Here is a 22,314-nt window from a genome sequence, read left to right on the forward strand (position 1 = left end):
TTGGTCAAAGTTACTGGTGGATGGACCTGTTGGTTAAAGGTTGGGGTGGATGGACCCGCTGGTTAAAGGTAGGGGTTCATGGACCCGTTGGTTAAAGGTAGGGGTTCATGGACCCGTTGGTCAAAGCTAGTGGTGGATGGACCCGTTGGTTAAAGGTAGTGGTTTATGCACCCGTTGGTTAAAGGTAGGGATGGATGGACCCATTGGTTAAAGGTAGGGGTTTATGGACCCGTTGGATAAAGGTTGGGGTTCATGGACCCGTTGGTCAAAGGTTGGGGTTCATGGACCCGTTGGTTAAAGGTAGGGGTGGATGGACCCGTTGGTCAAAGGTAGTGGTGGATGGACCCGTTGGTTAAAGGTAGGGGTTCATGGACCCGTTGGTCAAAGGTTGTGGTGGATGGACCCGTTGGTTAAAGGTAGTGGTGGATGGACCCGTTGGTCAAAGGTAGTGGTGGATGGACCCGTTGGTTAAAGGTAGGGGTGTATGGACCCGTTGGGTAAAGGTTGGGGTTCATGGACCTGTTGGTTAAAGGTTGGGGTGGATGGACCCGTTGGTTAAAGGTAGGGGTTCATGGACCTGTTGGTTAAAGGTTGGGGTTCATGGACCCGTTGGTTAAAGGTAGGGGTTCATGGACCCGTTGGTCAAAGGTAGTGGTGGATTGACCTGTTGGTTAAAGGTAGGGATGGATGGACCCGTTGGTTAAAGGTAGGTGTTCATGGACCCGTTGGTCAAAGGTAGTGGTGGATGGACCTGTTGGTTAAAGGTAGGGATGGATGGACCCATTGGTTAAAGGTAGGGGTACATGGACCCGTTGGATGAAGGTTGGGTTTCATGGACCCGTTGGTTAAAGGTAGGGGTTCATGGACCCGTTGGTCAAAGGTAGTGGTGGATGGACCCGTTGGTTAAAGGTAGGGGTTCATGGACCCGTTGGTTAAAGGTTGGGGTTCATGGACCCGTTGGTTAAAGGTAGGGGTGGATGGACCCGTTGGTTAAAGGTTGGGGTTCATAGACACGTTGGTCAAAGGTTGGGATTCATAGACACGTTGGTCAAAGGGTGGGGTGGGTGGACCCATTGGTTAAAGGTAGTGGTTCATGGACCCATTGGTTAAAAGTTGGGGTTCGTGGACCCATTGTTTAAAGATAGGGGTTCATGGACCCATTGATTAAAGGTAGGGGTTCATGGACGCGTTGGTTAAAAGTAGGGGTTCAGGGACCCATTGGTTAAAGGTAGGGGTTCATGGACCCGTTGGTTAAAGGTAGGGGTGGATGGACCCGTTGGTTAAAGTTTGTGTTTCATGGACCTGTTGGTTAAAGGTTGGGGTGGATGGACCCGTTGGTTAAAGGTAGGGGTTCATGGACCTGTTGCTTAAAGGTAGGGGTTCATGGACCCGTTGGTTAAAGGTAGGGGTTCATGGACCCGTTCGTCAAAGGTAGTGGTGGATGGACCTGTTGGTTAAAGGTAGGGATGTATGGACCCGTTGGTTGAAGGTAGGGGTTCATGGACCCGTTGGTTAAAGGTAGGTGTTCATGGACCCGTTGGTCAAAGGTAGTGGTGGATGGACCTGTTGGTTAAAGTTAGGGATGGATGGACCCGTTGGTTAAAGGTAGGTGTTCATGGACCCGTTGGTCAAAGGTAGTGGTGGATGGACCCGCTGGTTAAAGGTAGGGGTTCATGGACGCGTTGGTTAAAGGTAGGGGTTCATGGACCCGTTGGTCAAAGGTAGTGGTGGATGGACCCATTGGTTAAAGGTAGTGGTGGATGGACCCGTTGGTCAAAGGTAGTGGTGGATGGACCTGTTGGTTAAAGGTAGGGGTAGATGGACCGTTGGATAAAGGTTGGGGTTCATGGACCCGTTGGTTAAAGGTAGGGGTTCATGGACCCGTTGGTTAAAGGTAGGGATGGATGGACCCGTTGGTTAAAGGTAGTGGTGCGTGGACCCGTTGGTTAAAGGTAGGGATGGATGGACCCGTTGGTTAAAGGTAGTGGTGGATGGACCCGTTGGTCAAAGTTACTGGTGGATGGACCTGTTGGTTAAAGGTTGGGGTGGATGGACCCGCTGGTTAAATGTAGGGGTTCATGGACCCGTTGGTTAAAGGTAGGGGTTCATGGACCCGTTGGTCAAAGCTAGTGGTGGATGGACCCGTTGGTTAAAGGTAGGGGTTTATGCACCCGTTGGTTAAAGGTAGGGATGGATGGACCCATTGGTTAAAGGTAGGGGTTTATGGACCCGTTGGATAAAGGTTGGGGTTCATGGACCCGTTGGTTAAAGGTAGGGGTGGATGGACCCGTTGGTTAAAGGTTGGGGTTCATAGACACGTTGGTCAAAGGTTGGGATTCATAGACACGTTGGTCAAAGGGTGGGGTGGGTGGACCCATTGGTTAAAGGTAGTGGTTCATGGACCCATTGGTTAAAAGTTGGGGTTCGTGGACCCATTGTTTAAAGATAGGGGTTCATGGACCCGTTGGTTAAAGGTAGGGGTGGATGGACCCATTGGTCAAAGGTAGTGGTGGATGGACCCGTTGGTTAAAGGTAGGGGTTCATGGACCCGTTGGTCAAAGGTTGTGGTGGATGGACCCGTTGGTTAAAGGTAGTGGTGGATGGACCCGTTGGTCAAAGGTAGTGGTGGATGGACCCGTTGGTTAAAGGTAGGGGTGTATGGACCCGTTGGGTAAAGGTTGGGGTTCATGGACCTGTTGGTTAAAGGTTGGGGTGGATGGACCCGTTGGTTAAAGGTAGGGGTTCATGGACCTGTTGGTTAAAGGTTGGGGTTCATGGACCCGTTGGTTAAAGGTAGGGGTTCATGGACCCGTTGGTCAAAGGTAGTGGTGGATTGACCTGTTGGTTAAAGGTAGGGATGGATGGACCCGTTGGTTAAAGGTAGGTGTTCATGGACCCGTTGGTCAAAGGTAGTGGTGGATGGACCTGTTGGTTAAAGGTAGGGATGGATGGACCCATTGGTTAAAGGTAGGGGTACATGGACCCGTTGGATGAAGGTTGGGGTTCATGGACCCGTTGGTTAAAGGTAGGGTTCATGGACCCGTTGGTCAAAGGTAGTGGTGGATGGACCCGTTGGTTAAAGGTAGGGGTTCATGGACCCGTTGGTTAAAGGTAGGCGTTTATGGACCCGTTGGTTAAAGGTAGGGATGGATGGACCCATTGGTTAAAGGTAGGGGTTTATGGACCCGTTGGTTAAATGTAGGGGTTCATGGACCCGTTGGTCAAAGGTTGGGGTTCATGGACCCGTTGGTTAAAGGTAGGGGTGGATGGACCCGTTGGTGAAAGGTAGTGGTGGATGGACTTGTTGGTTAAAGGTAGGGGTGCATGGACCCATTGGTTAAAGGTAGGGGTTCATGGACCCGTTGGTCAAAGGTTGTGGTGGATGGACCCGTTGGTTAAAGGTAGTGGTGGATGGACCCGTTGGTCAAAGGTAGTGGTGGATGGACCCGTTTGTTAAAGGTAGGGGTACATGGACCCATTAGTTAAAGGTTGGGGTTCATGGACCCGTTGGTCAAAGGTAGTGGTGGATGGACCCGTTGGTTAAAGGTAGTGGTGGATGGACCCGTTGGTCAAAGGTAGTGGTGGATGGACCCGTTGATTAAAGGTAGTGGTGGATGGACCTGTTGGTTAAAGGTAGGGGTACATGGACCGTTGGATAAAGGTTGGGGTTCATGGACCCGTTGGTTAAAGGTAGGGGTTCATGGACCCGTTGGTTAAAGGTAGGGATGGATGGACCCGTTGGTTAAAGGTAGTGGTGCGTGGACCCGTTGGTTAAAGGTAGGGATGGATGGACCCGTTGGTTAAAGGTAGTGGTGGATGGACCCGTTGGTCAAAGTTACTGGTGGATGGACCTGTTGGTTAAAGGTTGGGGTGGATGGACCCGCTGGTTAAAGGTAGGGGTTCATGGACCCGTTGGTTAAAGGTAGGGGTTCATGGACCCGTTGGTCAAAGCTAGTGGTGGATGGACCCGTTGGTTAAAGGTAGGGGTTTATGCACCCGTTGGTTAAAGGTAGGGATGGATGGACCCATTGGTTAAAGGTAGGGGTTTATGGACCCGTTGGATAAAGGTTGGGGTTCATGGACCCTTTGGTTAAAGGTAGGGGTGGATGGACCCGTTGGTTAAAGGTTGGGGTTCATAGACACGTTGGTCAAAGGTTGGGATTCATAGACACGTTGGTCAAAGGGTGGGGTGGGTGGACCCATTGGTTAAAGGTAGTGGTTCATGGACCCATTGGTTAAAAGTTGGGGTTCGTGGACCCATTGTTTAAAGATAGGGGTTCATGGACCCATTGATTAAAGGTAGGGGTTCATGGACGCGTTGGTTAAAAGTAGGGGTTCAGGGACCCATTGGTTAAAGGTAGGGGTTCATGGACCCGTTGGTTAAAGGTAGGGGTGGATGGACCCGTTGGTTAAAGTTTGTGTTTCATGGACCTGTTGGTTAAAGGTTGGGGTGGATGGACCCGTTGGTTAAAGGTAGGGGTTCATGGACCTGTTGCTTAAAGGTAGGGGTTCATGGACCCGTTGGTTAAAGGTAGGGGTTCATGGACCCGTTGGTCAAAGGTAGTGGTGGATGGACCTGTTGGTTAAAGGTAGGGATGTATGGACCCGTTGGTTGAAGGTAGGGGTTCATGGACCCGTTGGTTAAAGGTAGGTGTTCATGGACCCGTTGGTCAAAGGTAGTGGTGGATGGACCTGTTGGTTAAAGGTAGGGATGGATGGACCCGTTGGTTAAAGGTAGGTGTTCATGGACCCGTTGGTCAAAGGTAGTGGTGGATGGACCCGTTGGTTAAAGGTAGTGGTGGATGGACCCGTTGGTCAAAGGTAGTGGTGGATGGACCTGTTGGTTTAAGGTAGGGGTACATGGACCGTTGGATAAAGGTTGGGGTTCATGGACCCGTTGGTTAAAGGTAGGGGTTCATGGACCCGTTGGTTAAAGGTAGGGATGGATGGACCCGTTGGTTAAAGGTAGTGGTGCGTGGACCCGTTGGTTAAAGGTAGGGATGGATGGACCCGTTGGTTAAAGGTAGTGGTGGATGGACCCGTTGGTCAAAGTTACTGGTGGATGGACCTGTTGGTTAAAGGTTGGGGTGGATGGACCCGCTGGTTAAAGGTAGGGGTTCATGGACCCGTTGGTTAAAGGTAGGGGTTCATGGACCCGTTGGTCAAAGCTAGTGGTGGATGGACCCGTTGGTTAAAGGTAGGGGTTTATGCACCCGTTGGTTAAAGGTAGGGATGGATGGACCCATTGGTTAAAGGTAGGGGTTTATGGACCCGTTGGATAAAGGTTGGGGTTCATGGACCCGTTGGTTAAAGGTAGGGGTGGATGGACCCGTTGGTTAAAGGTAGGTGTTCATGGACCCGTTGGTCAAAGGTTGGGGTTCATGGACCCGTTGGTTAAAGGTAGGGTGGATGGACCCGTTGGTCAAAGGTAGTGGTGGATGGACCCGTTGGTTAAAGGTAGGGGTTCATGGACCCGTTGGTCAAAGGTTGTGGTGGATGGACCCGTTGGTTAAAGGTAGTGGTGGATGGACCCGTTGGTCAAAGGTAGTGGTGGATGGACCCGTTGGTTAAAGGTAGGGGTGTATGGACCCGTTGGGTAAAGGTTGGGGTTCATGGACCTGTTGGTTAAAGGTTGGGGTGGATGGACCCGTTGGTTAAAGGTAGGGTTCATGGACCTGTTGGTTAAAGGTTGGGGTTCATGGACCCGTTGGTTAAAGGTAGGGGTTCATGGACCCGTTGGTCAAAGGTAGTGGTGGATTGACCTGTTGGTTAAAGGTAGGGATGGATGGACCCGTTGGTTAAAGGTAGGTGTTCATGGACCCGTTGGTCAAAGGTAGTGGTGGATGGACCTGTTGGTTAAAGGTAGGGATGGATGGACCCATTGGTTAAAGGTAGGGGTACATGGACCCGTTGGATGAAGGTTGGGGTTCATGGACCCGTTGGTTAAAGGTAGGGGTTCATGGACCCGTTGGTCAAAGGTAGTGGTGGATGGACCCGTTGGTTAAAGGTAGGGGTTCATGGACCCGTTGGTTAAAGGTAGGCGTTTATGGACCCGTTGGTTAAAGGTAGGGATGGATGGACCCATTGGTTAAAGGTAGGGGTTTATGGACCCGTTGGTTAAATGTAGGGGTTCATGGACCCGTTGGTCAAAGGTTGGGGTTCATGGACCCGTTGGTTAAAGGTAGGGGTGGATGGACCCGTTGGTGAAAGGTAGTGGTGGATGGACTTGTTGGTTAAAGGTAGGGGTGCATGGACCCATTGGTTAAAGGTAGGGGTTCATGGACCCGTTGGTCAAAGGTTGTGGTGGATGGACCCGTTGGTTAAAGGTAGTGGTGGATGGACCCGTTGGTCAAAGGTAGTGGTGATGGACCCGTTTGTTAAAGGTAGGGGTACATGGACCCATTAGTTAAAGGTTGGGGTTCATGGACCCGTTGGTCAAAGGTAGTGGTGGATGGACCCGTTGGTTAAAGGTAGTGGTGGATGGACCCGTTGGTCAAAGGTAGTGGTGGATGGACCCGTTGATTAAAGGTAGGGATGGATGGACCCATTGGTTAAAGGTAGGGGTACATGGACCCGTTGGATAAAGGTTGGGGTTCATGGATCCGTTGGTTAATGGTAGGGGTTCATGGACCCGTTGGTCAAAGGTAGTGGTGGATGGACCCGTTGGTTAAAGATAGGGGTTCATGGACCCGTTGGTTAAAGGTAGGGATGGATGGAGCCGTTGGTTAAAAGTAGGGATGGATGGACCCGTTGGTTAAAGGTAGTGGTTCGTGGACCCGTTGATTAAGGTAGTGGTGGATGGACCCGTTGGTCAAAGGTACTGGTGGATGGACATGTTGGTTAAAGGTAGGGATGGATGGACCCATTGGTCAAAGGTTGGGGTTCATGGACACGTTGGTCAAAGGTTGGGGTGGGTGGACCCATTGGGTTAAAGGTAGTGGTTCATGGACCCATTGGTTAAAAGTTGGGGTTCATGGACCCGTTGGTTAAAGGTACGGGTTCATGGACCCATTGGTCAAAGGTAGTGGTGGATGGACCCGTTGGTTAAAGGTAGGGGTTCATGGACCCGTTGGATAAAGGTAGGGGTTCATGGACCCGTTGGTCAAAGGTAGTGGTGGATGGACCCGTTTGTTAAAGGTAGTGGTGGATGGACCCGTTGGTCAAAGGGTGGGATGGTGGACCCATTGGTTAAAGGTAGTGGTTCATGGACCCATTGGTTAAAAGTTGGGGTTCGTGGACCCATTGTTTAAAGATAGGGGTTCATGGACCCATTGATTAAAGGTAGGGGTTCATGGACGCGTTGGTTAAAAGTAGGGGTTCAGGGACCCATTGGTTAAAGGTAGGGGTTCATGGACCCGTTGGTTAAAGGTAGGGGTGTATGGACCCGTTGGGTAAAGGTTGGGGTTCATGGACCTGTTGGTTAAAGGTTGGGTTGGATGGACCCGTTGTTTAAAGGTAGGGGTTCATGGACCTGTTGGTTAAAGGTTGGGGGTTCATGGACCCGTTGGTTAAAGGTTGGGGTTCATGGACCTGTTGGTTAAAGGTTGGGGTGGATGGACCCGTTGGTTAAAGGTAGGGGTTCATGGACCTGTTGGTTAAAGGTTGGGGTTCATGGACCCGTTGGTTAAAGTTAGGGGTTCATGGACCGTTGGTCAAAGGTAGTGGTGGATTGACCTGTTGGTTAAATGTAGGGATGGATGGACCCATTGGTTAAAGGTAGGGGTACATGGACCCGTTGGATAAAGGTTGGGGTTCATGGACCCGTTGGTTAAAGGTAGGGGTTCATGGACCCGTTGGTCAAAGGAAGTGGTGGATGGACCCGTTGGTTAAAGGTAGGGGTTTATGGACCCATTGGATAAAGGTTGGGTTTCATGGAACCGTTGGTTAAAGGTAGGGGTTCATGGACCTGTTGGTTAAAGGTTGGGGTTCATGGACCCGTTGGTTAAAGGTTGTGGTGGATGGACCCGTTGGTTAAAGGTAGTGGTGGATGGACCCGTTGGTTAAAGGTTGGGGTTCATGGACCCGTTGGTTAAAGGTAGGGGTTCATGGACACGTTGGTCAAAGGTTGGGGTGGGTGGACCCATTGGTTAAAGGTAGTGGTTCATGGACCCATTGGTTAAAAGTTGGGGTTCGTGGAGTCATTGGTTAAAGGTAGGGGTTCATGGACCCATTGGTTAAAGGTAGGGGTTCATGGGCCCGTTGGTTAAAGGTAGGGGTGGATGGACCCGTTGGTTAAAGGTTGGGGTTCATGGACCCGTTGGTCAAAGGTAGGAGGGATGCACCCATTGGTTAAAGGTAGGGGTGCATGGACCCGTTGGTTAAAGGTAGGGGTTTCATGGTCCCGTTGGTTAAAGGTAGGGGTTTATGAACCCGTTGGTCAAAGGTAGTGGTTCATGGACCCGTTGGTTAAAGGTAGGGATGGATGGACCCATTGGTCAAAGGTTGGGGTTCATGGACACATTGGTCAAAGGGTGGGGTGGGTGGACCCATTGGTTAAAGGTTGGGGTTCATGGACACGTTGGTCAAAGGGTGGGGTGGGTGGACCCATTGGTTAAAGGTAGTGGTTCATGGACCCATTGGTTAAAAGTTGGGGTTCGTGGACCCATTGGTTAAAGGTAGGGGTTCATGGACCCGTTGGTCAAAGGTAGTGGTGGATGGACCTGTTGGTTAAAGGTAGGGATGGATGGACCCCGTTGGTTAAAGGTAGGTGTTCATGGACCCGTTGGTCAAAGGTAGTGGTGGATGGACCCGCTGGTTAAAGGTAGGGGTTCATGGACGCGTTGGTTAAAGGTAGGGTTCATGGACCCGTTGGTCAAAGGTAGTGGTGGATGGACCCGTTGGTTAAAGGTAGTGGTGGATGGACCCGTTGGTCAAAGGTAGTGGTGGATGGACCTGTTGGTTAAAGGTAGGGGTACATGGACCGTTGGATAAAGGTTGGGGTTCATGGACCCGTTGGTTAAAGGTAGGGGTTCATGGACCCGTTGGTTAAAGGTAGGGATGGATGGACCCGTTGGTTAAAGGTAGTGGTGCGTGGACCCGTTGGTTAAAGGTAGGGATGGATGGACCCGTTGGTTAAAGGTAGTGTGGATGGACCCGTTGGTCAAAGTTACTGGTGGATGGACCTGTTGGTTAAAGGTTGGGGTGGATGGACCCGCTGGTTAAAGGTAGGGGTTCATGGACCCGTTGGTTAAAGGTAGGGGTTCATGACCCGTTGGTCAAAGCTAGTGGTGGATGGACCCGTTGGTTAAAGGTAGGGGTTTATGCACCCGTTGGTTAAAGGTAGGGATGGATGGACCCATTGGTTAAAGGTAGGGGTTTATGGACCCGTTGGATAAAGGTTGGGGTTCATGGACCCGTTGGTTAAAGGTAGGGGTGGATGGACCCGTTGGTTAAAGGTAGGGGTTCATGGACCCGTTGGTCAAAGGTTGGGGTTCATGGACCCGTTGGTTAAAGGTAGGGGTGGATGGACCCGTTGGTCAAAGGTAGTGGTGGATGGACCCCTTGGTTAAAGGTAGGGGTTCATGGACCCGTTGGTCAAAGGTTGTGGTGGATGGACCCGTTGGTTAAAGGTAGTGGTGGATGGACCCGTTGGTCAAAGGTAGTGGTGGATGGACCCGTTGGTTAAAGGTAGGGGTGTATGGACCCGTTGGGTAAAGGTTGGGGTTCATGGACCTGTTGGTTAAAGGTTGGGGTGGATGGACCCGTTGGTTAAATGTAGGGGTTCATGGACCTGTTGGTTAAAGGTTGGGGTTCATGGACCCGTTGGTTAAAGGTAGGGGTTCATGGACCCGTTGGTCAAAGGTAGTGGTGGATTGACCTGTTGGTTAAAGGTAGGGATGGATGGACCCGTTGGTTAAAGGTAGGTGTTCATGGACCCGTTGGTCAAAGGTAGTGGTGGATGGACCTGTTGGTTAAAGGTAGGGATGGAAGGACCCATTGGTTAAAGGTAGGGGTACATGGACCCGTTGGATGACGGTTGGGGTTCATGGACCCGTTGGTTAAAGGTAGGGGTTCATGGACCCGTTGGTCAAAGGTAGTGGTGGATGGACCCGTTGGTTAAAGGTAGGGGTTCATGGACCCGTTGGTTAAAGGTAGGCGTTTATGGACCCGTTGGTTAAAGGTAGGGATGGATGGACCCATTGGTTAAAGGTAGGGGTTTATGGACCCGTTGGTTAAATGTAGGGGTTCATGGACCCGTTGGTCAAAGGTTGGGGTTCATGGACCCGTTGGTTAAAGGTAGGGGTGGATGGACCCGTTGGTCAAAGGTAGTGGTGGATGGACTTGTTGGTTAAAGGTAGGGGTGCATGGACCCATTGGTTAAAGGTAGGGGTTCATGGACCCGTTGGTCAAAGGTTGTGGTGGATGGACCCGTTGGTTAAAGGTAGTGGTGGATGGACCCGTTGGTCAAAGGTAGTGGTGGATGGACCCGTTTGTTAAAGGTAGGGGTACATGGACCCATTAGTTAAAGGTTGGTGTTCATGGACCCGTTGGTCAAAGGTAGTGGTGGATGGACCCGTTGGTTAAAGGTAGTGGTGGATGGACCCGTTGGTCAAAGGTAGTGGTGGATGGACCCGTTGATTAAAGGTAGGGATGGATGGACCCATTGGTTAAAGGTAGGGGTACATGGACCCGTTGGATAATGGTTGGGGTTCATGGACCCGTTGGTTAATGGTAGGGGTTCATGGACCCGTTGGTCAAAGGTAGTGGTGGATGGACCCGTTGGTTAAAGGTAGGGGTTCATGGACCCGTTGGTTAAAGGTAGGGATGGATGGAGCCATTGGTTAAAAGTAGGGATGGATGGACCCGTTGGTTAAAGGTAGTGGTTCGTGGACCCGTTGATTAAAGGTAGTGGTGGATGGACCCGTTGGTCAAAGGTACTGGTGGATGGACATGTTGGTTAAAGGTAGGGATGGATGGACCCGTTGATTAAAGGTAGGGGTTCATGGACCTGTTGGTTAAAGGTAGAGATGGATGGACCCGTTGGTTAAAGGTAGGGGTTCATGGACCTGTTGGTTAAAGGTAGGGATGGATGGACCCGTTGGTTAAAGGTAGGTGTTCATGGACCCGTTGTATAAAGGTAGGTGTGGATGGACCCGTTGGTTAAAGGTAGGGGTACATGGACCTGTTGGTTAAAGGTAGGGATGGATGGACCCTTTGGTTAAAGGTAGGGGTTCATGGACCCGTTGTTTAAAGCTAGGGGTACATGGACCTCTTGGTTAAAGGTAGGGATGGATGGACCCGTTGGTTAAAGGTAGGGGTTCATGGACCTGTTGGTTAAAGGTAGGGATGGATGGACCCGTTGGTTAAAGGTAGGGGTTCATGGACCCGTTGGTTAAAGGTAGGGGTTCATGGACCCGTTGGTTAAAGGTTCGGGTTCATGGACCCATTGGTTAAAGGTAGGGGTTCATGGACCCATTGGTTAAAGGTAGGGGTTCATGGACCTGTTGGTTAAAGGTTGGGGTGGATAGACACGTTGGTTAAAGGTAGGGGATCATGGACCCGTTGGTTAATGTTAGTGGTTCATGGACCCATTGGTTAAAGGGTGGTGTTCATGGACCCGTTGGTTAAAGGTAAGGGCTCATGGACCCGTTGGTTAATGTTAGTGGTTCATGGACCCATTGGTTAAAGGGTGGTGTTCATGGACCCGTTGGTTAAAGGTAAGGGCTCATGGACCCGTTGGTTAAGGGTAGGGGTTCATGGACCCGTTTGTTAAAGGTTGGCGTGGATGGACCCGTTGGTTAAAGGTTGCGGTGGATGGACCCGTTGGTTAAAGGTTGGGGTTCATGGACCCTTTGGTTAAAGGTAGGGGTGGATAGACCTGTTGGTTAAAGGTTGGGTTTCATGGTCCCGTTGGTTAAATGTAGGAGGGATGGACCCATTGGTTAAAGGTAGGGGTTCATGGACCCATTGGTTAAAAGTTGGGGTTCGTGGACCCATTGGTTAAAGGTAGGGGTTCATGGACCCATTGGTTAACGGTAGGGGTTCATGGACGCGTTGGTTAAAGGTAGTGGTTCATGGACCCATTGGTTAAAGCTGGGGGTTCATGGACCTGTTGGTTAAAGGTAGGGATGGATGGACCAGTTGGTTAAACGTAGGGGTTCATGGACCCCTTGGTTAAAGGTTGGGGTTCATGGACCCGTTGGTTAAAGGTAGGGGTTCATGGACCCATTGGTTAAAGGTAGGGGTTCATGGACCCATTGGTTAAAGGTTGGGGTTCATGGACCCATTGGTTAAACGTAGGTGTTCATGGACCCATCGGTTAAAGGTTGGGGTTCATGGACCCGTTGGTTAAAGGTAGGGGTTCATGGACCCATTGGTTAAACGTAGGTGTTCATGGACCCATTGGTTAAAGGTAGCGGTTCATGGTCCCATTGGTTAAAGGTAGGGTTTGATGGACCCGTTGGTTAAAGGTAGGGGTTCATGGTCCCATTGGTTAAAGGTAGGGGTTCATGGACCCGTTGGTTAAAGGTAGGTGTGGATGGACCCATTGGTTAAAGGTAAGGGTTCATGGACCCGTTGGTTAAAGGTAGTGGTGGATGGACCCGTTGGTTAAAGGTTGGGGTTCATGGACCCGTTGGTTAAAGGTAGGGGTTCATGGACACGTTGGTCAAAGGTTGGGGTGGGTGGACCCATTGGTTAAAGGTAGTGGTTCATGGACCCATTGGTTAAAAGTTGGGGTTCGTGGAGTCATTGGTTAAAGGTAGGGGTTCATGGACCCATTGGTTAAAGGTAGGGGTTCATGGGCCCGTTGGTTAAAGGTAGGGGTGGATGGACCCGTTGGTTAAAGGTTGGGGTTCATGGACCCGTTGGTCAAAGGTAGGAGGGATGCACCCATTGGTTAAAGGTAGGGGTGCATGGACCCGTTGGTTAAAGGTAGGGGTTCATGGTCCCGTTGGTTAAAGGTAGGGGTTTATGAACCCGTTGGTCAAAGGTAGTGGTTCATGGACCCGTTGGTTAAAGGTAGGGATGGATGGACCCATTGGTCAAAGGTTGGGGTTCATGGACACATTGGTCAAAGGGTGGGGTGGGTGGACCCATTGGTTAAAGGTTGGGGTTCATGGACACGTTGGTCAAAGGGTGGGGTGGGTGGACCCATTGGTTAAAGGTAGTGGTTCATGGACCCATTGGTTAAAAGTTGGGGTTCGTGGACCCATTGGTTAAAGGTAGGGGTTCATGGACCCGTTGGTCAAAGGTAGTGGTGGATGGACCTGTTGGTTAAAGGTAGGGATGGATGGACCCGTTGGTTAAAGGTAGGTGTTCATGGACCCGTTGGTCAAAGGTAGTGGTGGATGGACCCGCTGGTTAAAGGTAGGGGTTCATGGACGCGTTGGTTAAAGGTAGGGGTTCATGGACCCGTTGGTCAAAGGTAGTGGTGGATGGACCCGTTGGTTAAAGGTAGTGGTGGATGGACCCGTTGGTCAAAGGTAGTGGTGGATGGACCTGTTGGTTAAAGGTAGGGGTACATGGACCGTTGGATAAAGGTTGGGGTTCATGGACCCGTTGGTTAAAGGTAGGGGTTCATGGACCCGTTGGTTAAAGGTAGGGATGGATGGACCCGTTGGTTAAAGGTAGTGGTGCGTGGACCCGTTGGTTAAAGGTAGGGATGGATGGACCCGTTGGTTAAAGGTAGTGGTGGATGGACCCGTTGGTCAAAGTTACTGGTGGATGGACCTGTTGGTTAAAGGTTGGGGTGGATGGACCCGCTGGTTAAAGGTAGGGGTTCATGGACCCGTTGGTTAAAGGTAGGGGTTCATGGACCCGTTGGTCAAAGCTAGTGGTGGATGGACCCGTTGGTTAAAGGTAGGGGTTTATGCACCCGTTGGTTAAAGGTAGGGATGGATGGACCCATTGGTTAAAGGTAGGGGTTTATGGACCCGTTGGATAAAGGTTGGGGTTCATGGACCCGTTGGTTAAAGGTAGGGGTGGATGGACCCGTTGGTTAAAGGTAGGGGTTCATGGACCCGTTGGTCAAAGGTTGGGGTTCATGGACCCGTTGGTTAAAGGTAGGGGTGGATGGACCCGTTGGTCAAAGGTAGTGGTGGATGGACCCCTTGGTTAAAGGTAGGGGTTCATGGACCCGTTGGTCAAAGGTTGTGGTGGATGGACCCGTTGGTTAAAGGTAGTGGTGGATGGACCCGTTGGTCAAAGGTAGTGGTGGATGGACCCGTTGGTTAAAGGTAGGGGTGTATGGACCCGTTGGGTAAAGGTTGGGGTTCATGGACCTGTTGGTTAAAGGTTGGGGTGGATGGACCCGTTGGTTAAATGTAGGGGTTCATGGACCTGTTGGTTAAAGGTTGGGGTTCATGGACCCGTTGGTTAAAGGTAGGGGTTCATGGACCCGTTGGTCAAAGGTAGTGGTGGATTGACCTGTTGGTTAAAGGTAGGGATGGATGGACCCGTTGGTTAAAGGTAGGTGTTCATGGACCCGTTGGTCAAAGGTAGTGGTGGATGGACCTGTTGGTTAAAGGTAGGGATGGATGGACCCATTGGTTAAAGGTAGGGGTACATGGACCCGTTGGATGACGGTTGGGGTTCATGGACCCGTTGGTTAAAGGTAGGGGTTCATGGACCCGTTGGTCAAAGGTAGTGGTGGATGGACCCGTTGGTTAAAGGTAGGGGTTCATGGACCCGTTGGTTAAAGGTAGGCGTTTATGGACCCGTTGGTTAAAGGTAGGGATGGATGGACCCATTGGTTAAAGGTAGGGGTTTATGGACCCGTTGGTTAAATGTAGGGGTTCATGGACCCGTTGGTCAAAGGTTGGGGTTCATGGACCCGTTGGTTAAAGGTAGGGGTGGATGGACCCGTTGGTCAAAGGTAGTGGTGGATGGACTTGTTGGTTAAAGGTAGGGGTGCATGGACCCATTGGTTAAAGGTAGGGGTTCATGGACCCGTTGGTCAAAGGTTGTGGTGGATGGACCCGTTGGTTAAAGGTAGTGGTGGATGGACCCGTTGGTCAAAGGTAGTGGTGGATGGACCCGTTTGTTAAAGGTAGGGGTACATGGACCCATTAGTTAAAGGTTGGTGTTCATGGACCCGTTGGTCAAAGGTAGTGGTGGATGGACCCGTTGGTTAAAGGTAGTGGTGGATGGACCCGTTGGTCAAAGGTAGTGGTGGATGGACCCGTTGATTAAAGGTAGGGATGGATGGACCCATTGGTTAAAGGTAGGGGTACATGGACCCGTTGGATAATGGTTGGGGTTCATGGACCCGTTGGTTAATGGTAGGGGTTCATGGACCCGTTGGTCAAAGGTAGTGGTGGATGGACCCGTTGGTTAAAGGTAGGGGTTCATGGACCCGTTGGTTAAAGGTAGGGATGGATGGAGCCATTGGTTAAAAGTAGGGATGGATGGACCCGTTGGTTAAAGGTAGTGGTTCGTGGACCCGTTGATTAAAGGTAGTGGTGGATGGACCCGTTGGTCAAAGGTACTGGTGGATGGACATGTTGGTTAAAGGTAGGGATGGATGGACCCGTTGATTAAAGGTAGGGGTTCATGGACCTGTTGGTTAAAGGTAGAGATGGATGGACCCGTTGGTTAAAGGTAGGGGTTCATGGACCTGTTGGTTAAAGGTAGGGATGGATGGACCCGTTGGTTAAAGGTAGGTGTTCATGGACCCGTTGTATAAAGGTAGGTGTGGATGGACCCGTTGGTTAAAGGTAGGGGTACATGGACCTGTTGGTTAAAGGTAGGGATGGATGGACCCTTTGGTTAAAGGTAGGGGTTCATGGACCCGTTGTTTAAAGCTAGGGGTACATGGACCTCTTGGTTAAAGGTAGGGATGGATGGACCCGTTGGTTAAAGGTAGGGGTTCATGGACCTGTTGGTTAAAGGTAGGGATGGATGGACCCGTTGGTTAAAGGTAGGGGTTCATGGACCCGTTGGTTAAAGGTAGGGGTTCATGGACCCGTTGGTTAAAGGTTCGGGTTCATGGACCCATTGGTTAAAGGTAGGGGTTCATGGACCCATTGGTTAAAGGTAGGGGTTCATGGACCTGTTGGTTAAAGGTTGGGGTGGATAGACACGTTGGTTAAAGGTAGGGGATCATGGACCCGTTGGTTAATGTTAGTGGTTCATGGACCCATTGGTTAAAGGGTGGTGTTCATGGACCCGTTGGTTAAAGGTAAGGGCTCATGGACCCGTTGGTTAATGTTAGTGGTTCATGGACCCATTGGTTAAAGGGTGGTGTTCATGGACCCGTTGGTTAAAGGTAAGGGCTCATGGACCCGTTGGTTAAGGGTAGGGGTTCATGGACCCGTTTGTTAAAGGTTGGCGTGGATGGACCCGTTGGTTAAAGGTTGCGGTGGATGGACCCGTTGGTTAAAGGTTGGGGTTCATGGACCCTTTGGTTAAAGGTAGGGGTGGATAGACCTGTTGGTTAAAGGTTGGGTTTCATGGTCCCGTTGGTTAAATGTAGGAGGGATGGACCCATTGGTTAAAGGTAGGGGTTCATGGACCCATTGGTTAAAAGTTGGGGTTCGTGGACCCATTGGTTAAAGGTAGGGGTTCATGGACCCATTGGTTAACGGTAGGGGTTCATGGACGCGTTGGTTAAAGGTAGTGGTTCATGGACCCATTGGTTAAAGCTGGGGGTTCATGGACCTGTTGGTTAAAGGTAGGGATGGATGGACCAGTTGGTTAAACGTAGGGGTTCATGGACCCCTTGGTTAAAGGTTGGGGTTCATGGACCCGTTGGTTAAAGGTAGGGGTTCATGGACCCATTGGTTAAAGGTAGGGGTTCATGGACCCATTGGTTAAAGGTTGGGGTTCATGGACCCATTGGTTAAACGTAGGTGTTCATGGACCCATCGGTTAAAGGTTGGGGTTCATGGACCCGTTGGTTAAAGGTAGGGGTTCATGGACCCATTGGTTAAACGTAGGTGTTCATGGACCCATTGGTTAAAGGTAGCGGTTCATGGTCCCATTGGTTAAAGGTAGGGTTTGATGGACCCGTTGGTTAAAGGTAGGGGTTCATGGTCCCATTGGTTAAAGGTAGGGGTTCATGGACCCGTTGGTTAAAGGTAGGTGTGGATGGACCCATTGGTTAAAGGTAAGGGTTCATGGACCCTTTGGTTAAAGGTTGGGGTGGACGGACCTGTTGGTTAAAGGTTGGGGTTCATGGACCCTTTGGTTAAAGGTTGGGGTTCATTGACACGTTGGTCAAAGGTTGGGGTTCATGGACACGTTGGTCAAAGGTTGGGGTTCATGGACACGTTGGTCAAAGGTTGGGGTTCATGGACCCATTGGTTAAAAGTTGGGGTTCGTGGACCCATTGGTTAAAGGTAGGGGTTCATGGACCCATTGGTTAAAGGTAGGGGTTGATGGACCCGTTTGTTAAAGGTAGGGGTTCATGGACCCATTGGTTAAAGCTAGGGATTCATGGACCCGTTGGTTAAAGGTAGGGGTTCATGGTCCCATTGGTTACATGTAGGTATTCATGGACCCATTGTTTAAAGGTAGGGGTTCATGGACCCATTGGTTAAATGTAGGGGTTCATGGACCCATTGGTTAAAGGTAGGGGTTCATGGACCCATTGGTTAAAGGTAGGGGTTCATGGACCCATTGGTTAAATGTAGGTATTCATGGACCCGTTGGTTAAAGGTAGGGGTTCATGGACCCATTAGTTAAATGTAGGGGTTGATGGACCCGTTGGTTAAAGGTAGGGGTTCATGGTCCCATTGGTTAAATGTAGGGGTTCATGGACCTGTTGGTTAAAGGTAGGTGTGGATGGACCCATTGGTTAATGGTAGGGGTTCATGGACCCGTTGGTTAAAGCTAGGGGTTCATGGACCCATTGGTTAAAGGTAGGGGTTCATGGACCCATTGGTTAAATGTAGGTATTCATGGACCCGTTGGTTAAAGGTAGGGGTTCATGGACCCATTAGTTAAATGTAGGGGTTGATGGACCCGTTGGTTAAAGGTAGGGGTTCATGGTCCCATTGGTTAAATGTAGGGGTTCATGGACCTGTTGGTTAAAGGTAGGTGTGGATGGACCCATTGGTTAATGGTAGGGGTTCATGGACCCGTTGGTTAAAGCTAGGGGTACATGGACCTGTTGGTTAAAGGTAGGGATGGATGGACCCGTTGGTTAAAGGTTGGGGTTCATGGACCCTTTGGTTAAAGGTAGGGGTTCATGGACCCGTTGGTTAAAGGTTGGGGTGGATGGACCCGTTGGTTAAAGGTAGTGGTAGATGGACCCGTTGGTTAAAGGTTGGGGTACATGGACCTGTTGGTTAAAGGTAGGGATGGATGGACCCGTTGGTTAAAGGTAGGGGTTCATGGACCCGTTGTTTAAAGCTAGGGGTACATGGACCTCTTGGTTAAAGGTAGGGATGGATGGACCCGTTGGTTAAAGGTAGGGGTTCATGGACCTGTTGGTTAAAGGTAGGGATGGATGGACCCGTTGGTTAAAGGTAGGGGTTCATGGACCCGTTGGTTAAAGGTAGGGGTTCATGGACCCGTTGGTTAAAGGTTGGGGTTCATGGACCCATTGGTTAAAGGTAGGGGTTCATGGACCCATTGGTTAAAGGTAGGGGTTCATGGACCTGTTGGTTAAAGGTTGGGGTGGATAGACACGTTGGTTAAAGGTAGGGGATCATGGTCCCGTTGGTTAATGTTAGTGGTTCATGGACCCATTGGTTAAAGGGTGGTGTTCATGGACCCGTTGGTTAAAGGTAAGGGCTCATGGACCCGTTGGTTAAGGGTAGGGGTTCATGGACCCGTTTGTTAAAGGTTGGCGTGGATGGACCCGTTGGTTAAAGGTTGCGGTGGATGGACCCGTTGGTTAAAGGTTGGGGTTCATGGACCCTTTGGTTAAAGGTAGGGGTGGATAGACCTGTTGGTTAAAGGTTGGGTTTCATGGTCCCGTTGGTTAAATGTAGGAGGGATGGACCCATTGGTTAAAGGTAGGGGTTCATGGACCCATTGGTTAAAAGTTGGGGTTCGTGGACCCATTGGTTAAAGGTAGGGGTTCATGGACCCATTGGTTAACGGTAGGGGTTCATGGACGCGTTGGTTAAAGGTAGTGGTTCATGGACCCATTGGTTAAAGCTGGGGGTTCATGGACCTGTTGGTTAAAGGTAGGGATGGATGGACCAGTTGGTTAAACGTAGGGGTTCATGGACCCCTTGGTTAAAGGTTGGGGTTCATGGACCCGTTGGTTAAAGGTAGGGGTTCATGGACCCATTGGTTAAAGGTAGGGGTTCATGGACCCATTGGTTAAAGGTTGGGGTTCATGGACCCATTGGTTAAACGTAGGTGTTCATGGACCCATCGGTTAAAGGTTGGGGTTCATGGACCCGTTGGTTAAAGGTAGGGGTTCATGGACCCATTGGTTAAACGTAGGTGTTCATGGACCCATTGGTTAAAGGTAGCGGTTCATGGTCCCATTGGTTAAAGGTAGGGGTTGATGGACCCGTTGGTTAAAGGTAGGGGTTCATGGTCCTATTGGTTAAAGGTAGGGGTTCATGGACCCGTTGGTTAAAGGTAGGTGTGGATGGACCCATTGGTTAAAGGTAAGGGTTCATGGACCCTTTGGTTAAAGGTTGGGGTGGACGGACCTGTTGGTTAAAGGTTGGGGTTCATGGACCCTTTGGTTAAAGGTTGGGGTTCATTGACACGTTGGTCAAAGGTTGGGGTTCATGGACACGTTGGTCAAAGGTTGGGGTTCATGGACACGTTGGTCAAAGGTTGGGGTTCATGGACCCATTGGTTAAAAGTTGGGGTTCGTGGACCCATTGGTTAAAGGTAGGGGTTCATGGACCCATTGGTTAAAGGTAGGGGTTGATGGACCCGTTTGTTAAAGGTAGGGGTTCATGGACCCATTGGTTAAAGCTAGGGATTCATGGACGCGTTGGTTAAAGGTAGGGGTTCATGGACCCATTGGTTACATGTAGGTATTCATGGACCCATTGGTTAAAGGTAGGGGTTCATGGACCCATTGGTTAAATGTAGGGGTTCATGGACCCATTGGTTAAAGGTAGGGGTTCATGGACCCATTGGTTAAAGGTAGGGGTTCATGGACCCATTGGTTAAATGTAGGTATTCATGGACCCGTTGGTTAAAGGTAGGGGTTCATGGACCCATTAGTTAAATGTAGGGGTTGATGGACCCGTTGGTTATAGGTAGGGGTTCATGGTCCCATTGGTTAAATGTAGGGGTTCATGGACCTGTTGGTTAAAGGTAGGTGTGGATGGACCCATTGGTTAATGGTAGGGGTTCATGGACCCGTTGGTTAAAGCTAGGGGTTCATGGACCCATTGGTTAAAGGTAGGGGTTCATGGACCCATTGGTTAAATGTAGGTATTCATGGACCCGTTGGTTAAAGGTAGGGGTTCATGGACCCATTAGTTAAATGTAGGGGTTGATGGACCCGTTGGTTAAAGGTAGGGGTTCATGGTCCCATTGGTTAAATGTAGGGGTTCATGGACCTGTTGGTTAAAGGTAGGTGTGGATGGACCCATTGGTTAATGGTAGGGGTTCATGGACCCGTTGGTTAAAGCTAGGGGTACATGGACCTGTTGGTTAAAGGTAGGGATGGATGGACCCGTTGGTTAAAGGTAGGGGTGGATGGACCCGTTGGTTAAAGGTTGGGGTTCATGGACCCTTTGGTTAAAGGTAGGGGTTCATGGACCCGTTGGTTAAAGGTTGGGGTGGATGGACCCGTTGGTTAAAGGTAGTGGTAGATGGACCCGTTGGTTAAAGGTTGGGGTTCATGGACCTGTTGGTTAAAGGTAGGGGTGGATGGACCCATTGGTTAATGGTGTGGGTGCATGGCTTAAAAAAGGTTGGGAATACTTGCTCTGAGCCTTTCTTATCCTTGTACCTTTCCAAGTGTCTTTCAAACGTTAATGTACCTGTCACAACAGCTTGACCTTACATCTCCGTCCACTCAGACTGACCTCTGACCTCTCCATCCACACGGACTGAGCTCTGACCTCTGCAACCACACACAGACTGACTTCCGATATCTCTTCCATGCAGACTGACCTCTGACCTCTCCACCCACACACAGACTGACCTCTCCATCCACGCAGACTGACCTCTGACATCTCCGTCCACACAGACTGACCTCTGACATCTCCACCCACACACAGACCGACCTCTGACATCTCCACCCACACACAGACTGACCTCTCCATCCACACAGACTGACCTCTGACATCTCCGTCCACACAGACTGACCTCTGACCTCTCCACCCACACACAGACTGACCTCTGACATCTCCGTCCACACAGACTGACCCTGACATCTGCACCCACACACAGACTGACCTCTGACATCTCCATCTTCACAGACTGACCCCAGGAATTAAATTAAATAAATAATGTAAAAACAGAAATAGAAAAATAGTGAGGTAGTGTTGTTGAGTTCAATGTCCATTCAGAAATCTGATGGCAGAGGGGAAGAAGCTTTTTCTGAATCATTGAGTGTGTGTCTTCAGGCTCCTGTACCTCTTCCCTGATGGTAGCAATGAAAAGAGGGCATGTCCTGGGTGATGGGGGTTTTTCATGAAGGTTGCCACCTTTTGAGGCATCACTCCTTGAAGATGTCCTGGATTTTGGGGAGGCTAGTGCTGACTGTGCTTAGAACTTCTTGCAGCTTATTCTGATCCTGTGCAGAGTCCCCTCCCCCCCCCCACACCATCCAGTGATGCTCTCTGTCAGATTGATGCCCATAGTACGTCTGTAGAGATTCACAAGTGTCTTTGGTGACAAGCAGATTCTCCTCAGAATCCTAATGCTGTTGGAGAGATCAGTGTGAGGAGCCAAGACGCAGTTTGTATGCCATGCTCACTGTTGCCCATGGTGAGGGAAATGTCTCTGGGTCACACAAGGGCCTGGTGTAAATTGTTTTTACCATTTGCCTCTTGACAGGATCAGTTACTGTTCTGTGATGACTGTGATCGAGGCTACCACATGTACTGCCTGAGCCCTCCAATGTCGGAACCTCCAGAAGGTAAGGCCCTGCTTCTGCTTCCTGCGGGCAGGTCAGATAGCTTCAGCAGGGAGAGAGCCATAAACACAACAGGTCCCTCAGGACCAGGGAAAGATAAACAGTCGAGATTCTGCAGATGCTGGAAATCCAAACAAAATGGATGAACTCTGCAGGTCAGGCAGTGTCTATGGAGAAGAATAAACACAACTGGAAAGGAGGGGGCAGAAGGCAGAATAAGAAGGTTGGAGGGGGTGTGGGGGCAAGAGGAGCTGTAGGTGAGGCAGATGATTGATGAAGAGGAAGGTGGTTGGGTGGGGGAATGAAGTAAGAAGCTGGGAGGGTATTGAACCTAACCCCTCTCACCCTCAATGCACACCCTC

General features: G+C 50.4%; 1 protein-coding gene across 3 annotated transcripts in view; it reads left to right on the plus strand.

The window, feature by feature from the left end:
* The window catches only part of dpf1 (double PHD fingers 1), a 225,862-nt gene that overhangs the window by 191,094 nt on the left and 12,454 nt on the right, over window positions 1-22,314 (plus strand). For all 3 annotated transcript variants that reach the window (XM_059961325.1, XM_059961323.1, XM_059961324.1), the window contains one exon: window positions 21,874-21,955. In XM_059961325.1, the coding sequence (XP_059817308.1) occupies window positions 21,874-21,955 (82 nt within the window). The remainder of the gene's footprint in view (window positions 1-21,873; window positions 21,956-22,314) is intronic.

This window comes from Hypanus sabinus, unplaced genomic scaffold (genome assembly GCF_030144855.1).
Source record: "Hypanus sabinus isolate sHypSab1 unplaced genomic scaffold, sHypSab1.hap1 scaffold_431, whole genome shotgun sequence".
In the NCBI taxonomy this organism is placed as follows: Eukaryota; Metazoa; Chordata; class Chondrichthyes; order Myliobatiformes; family Dasyatidae; genus Hypanus; species Hypanus sabinus.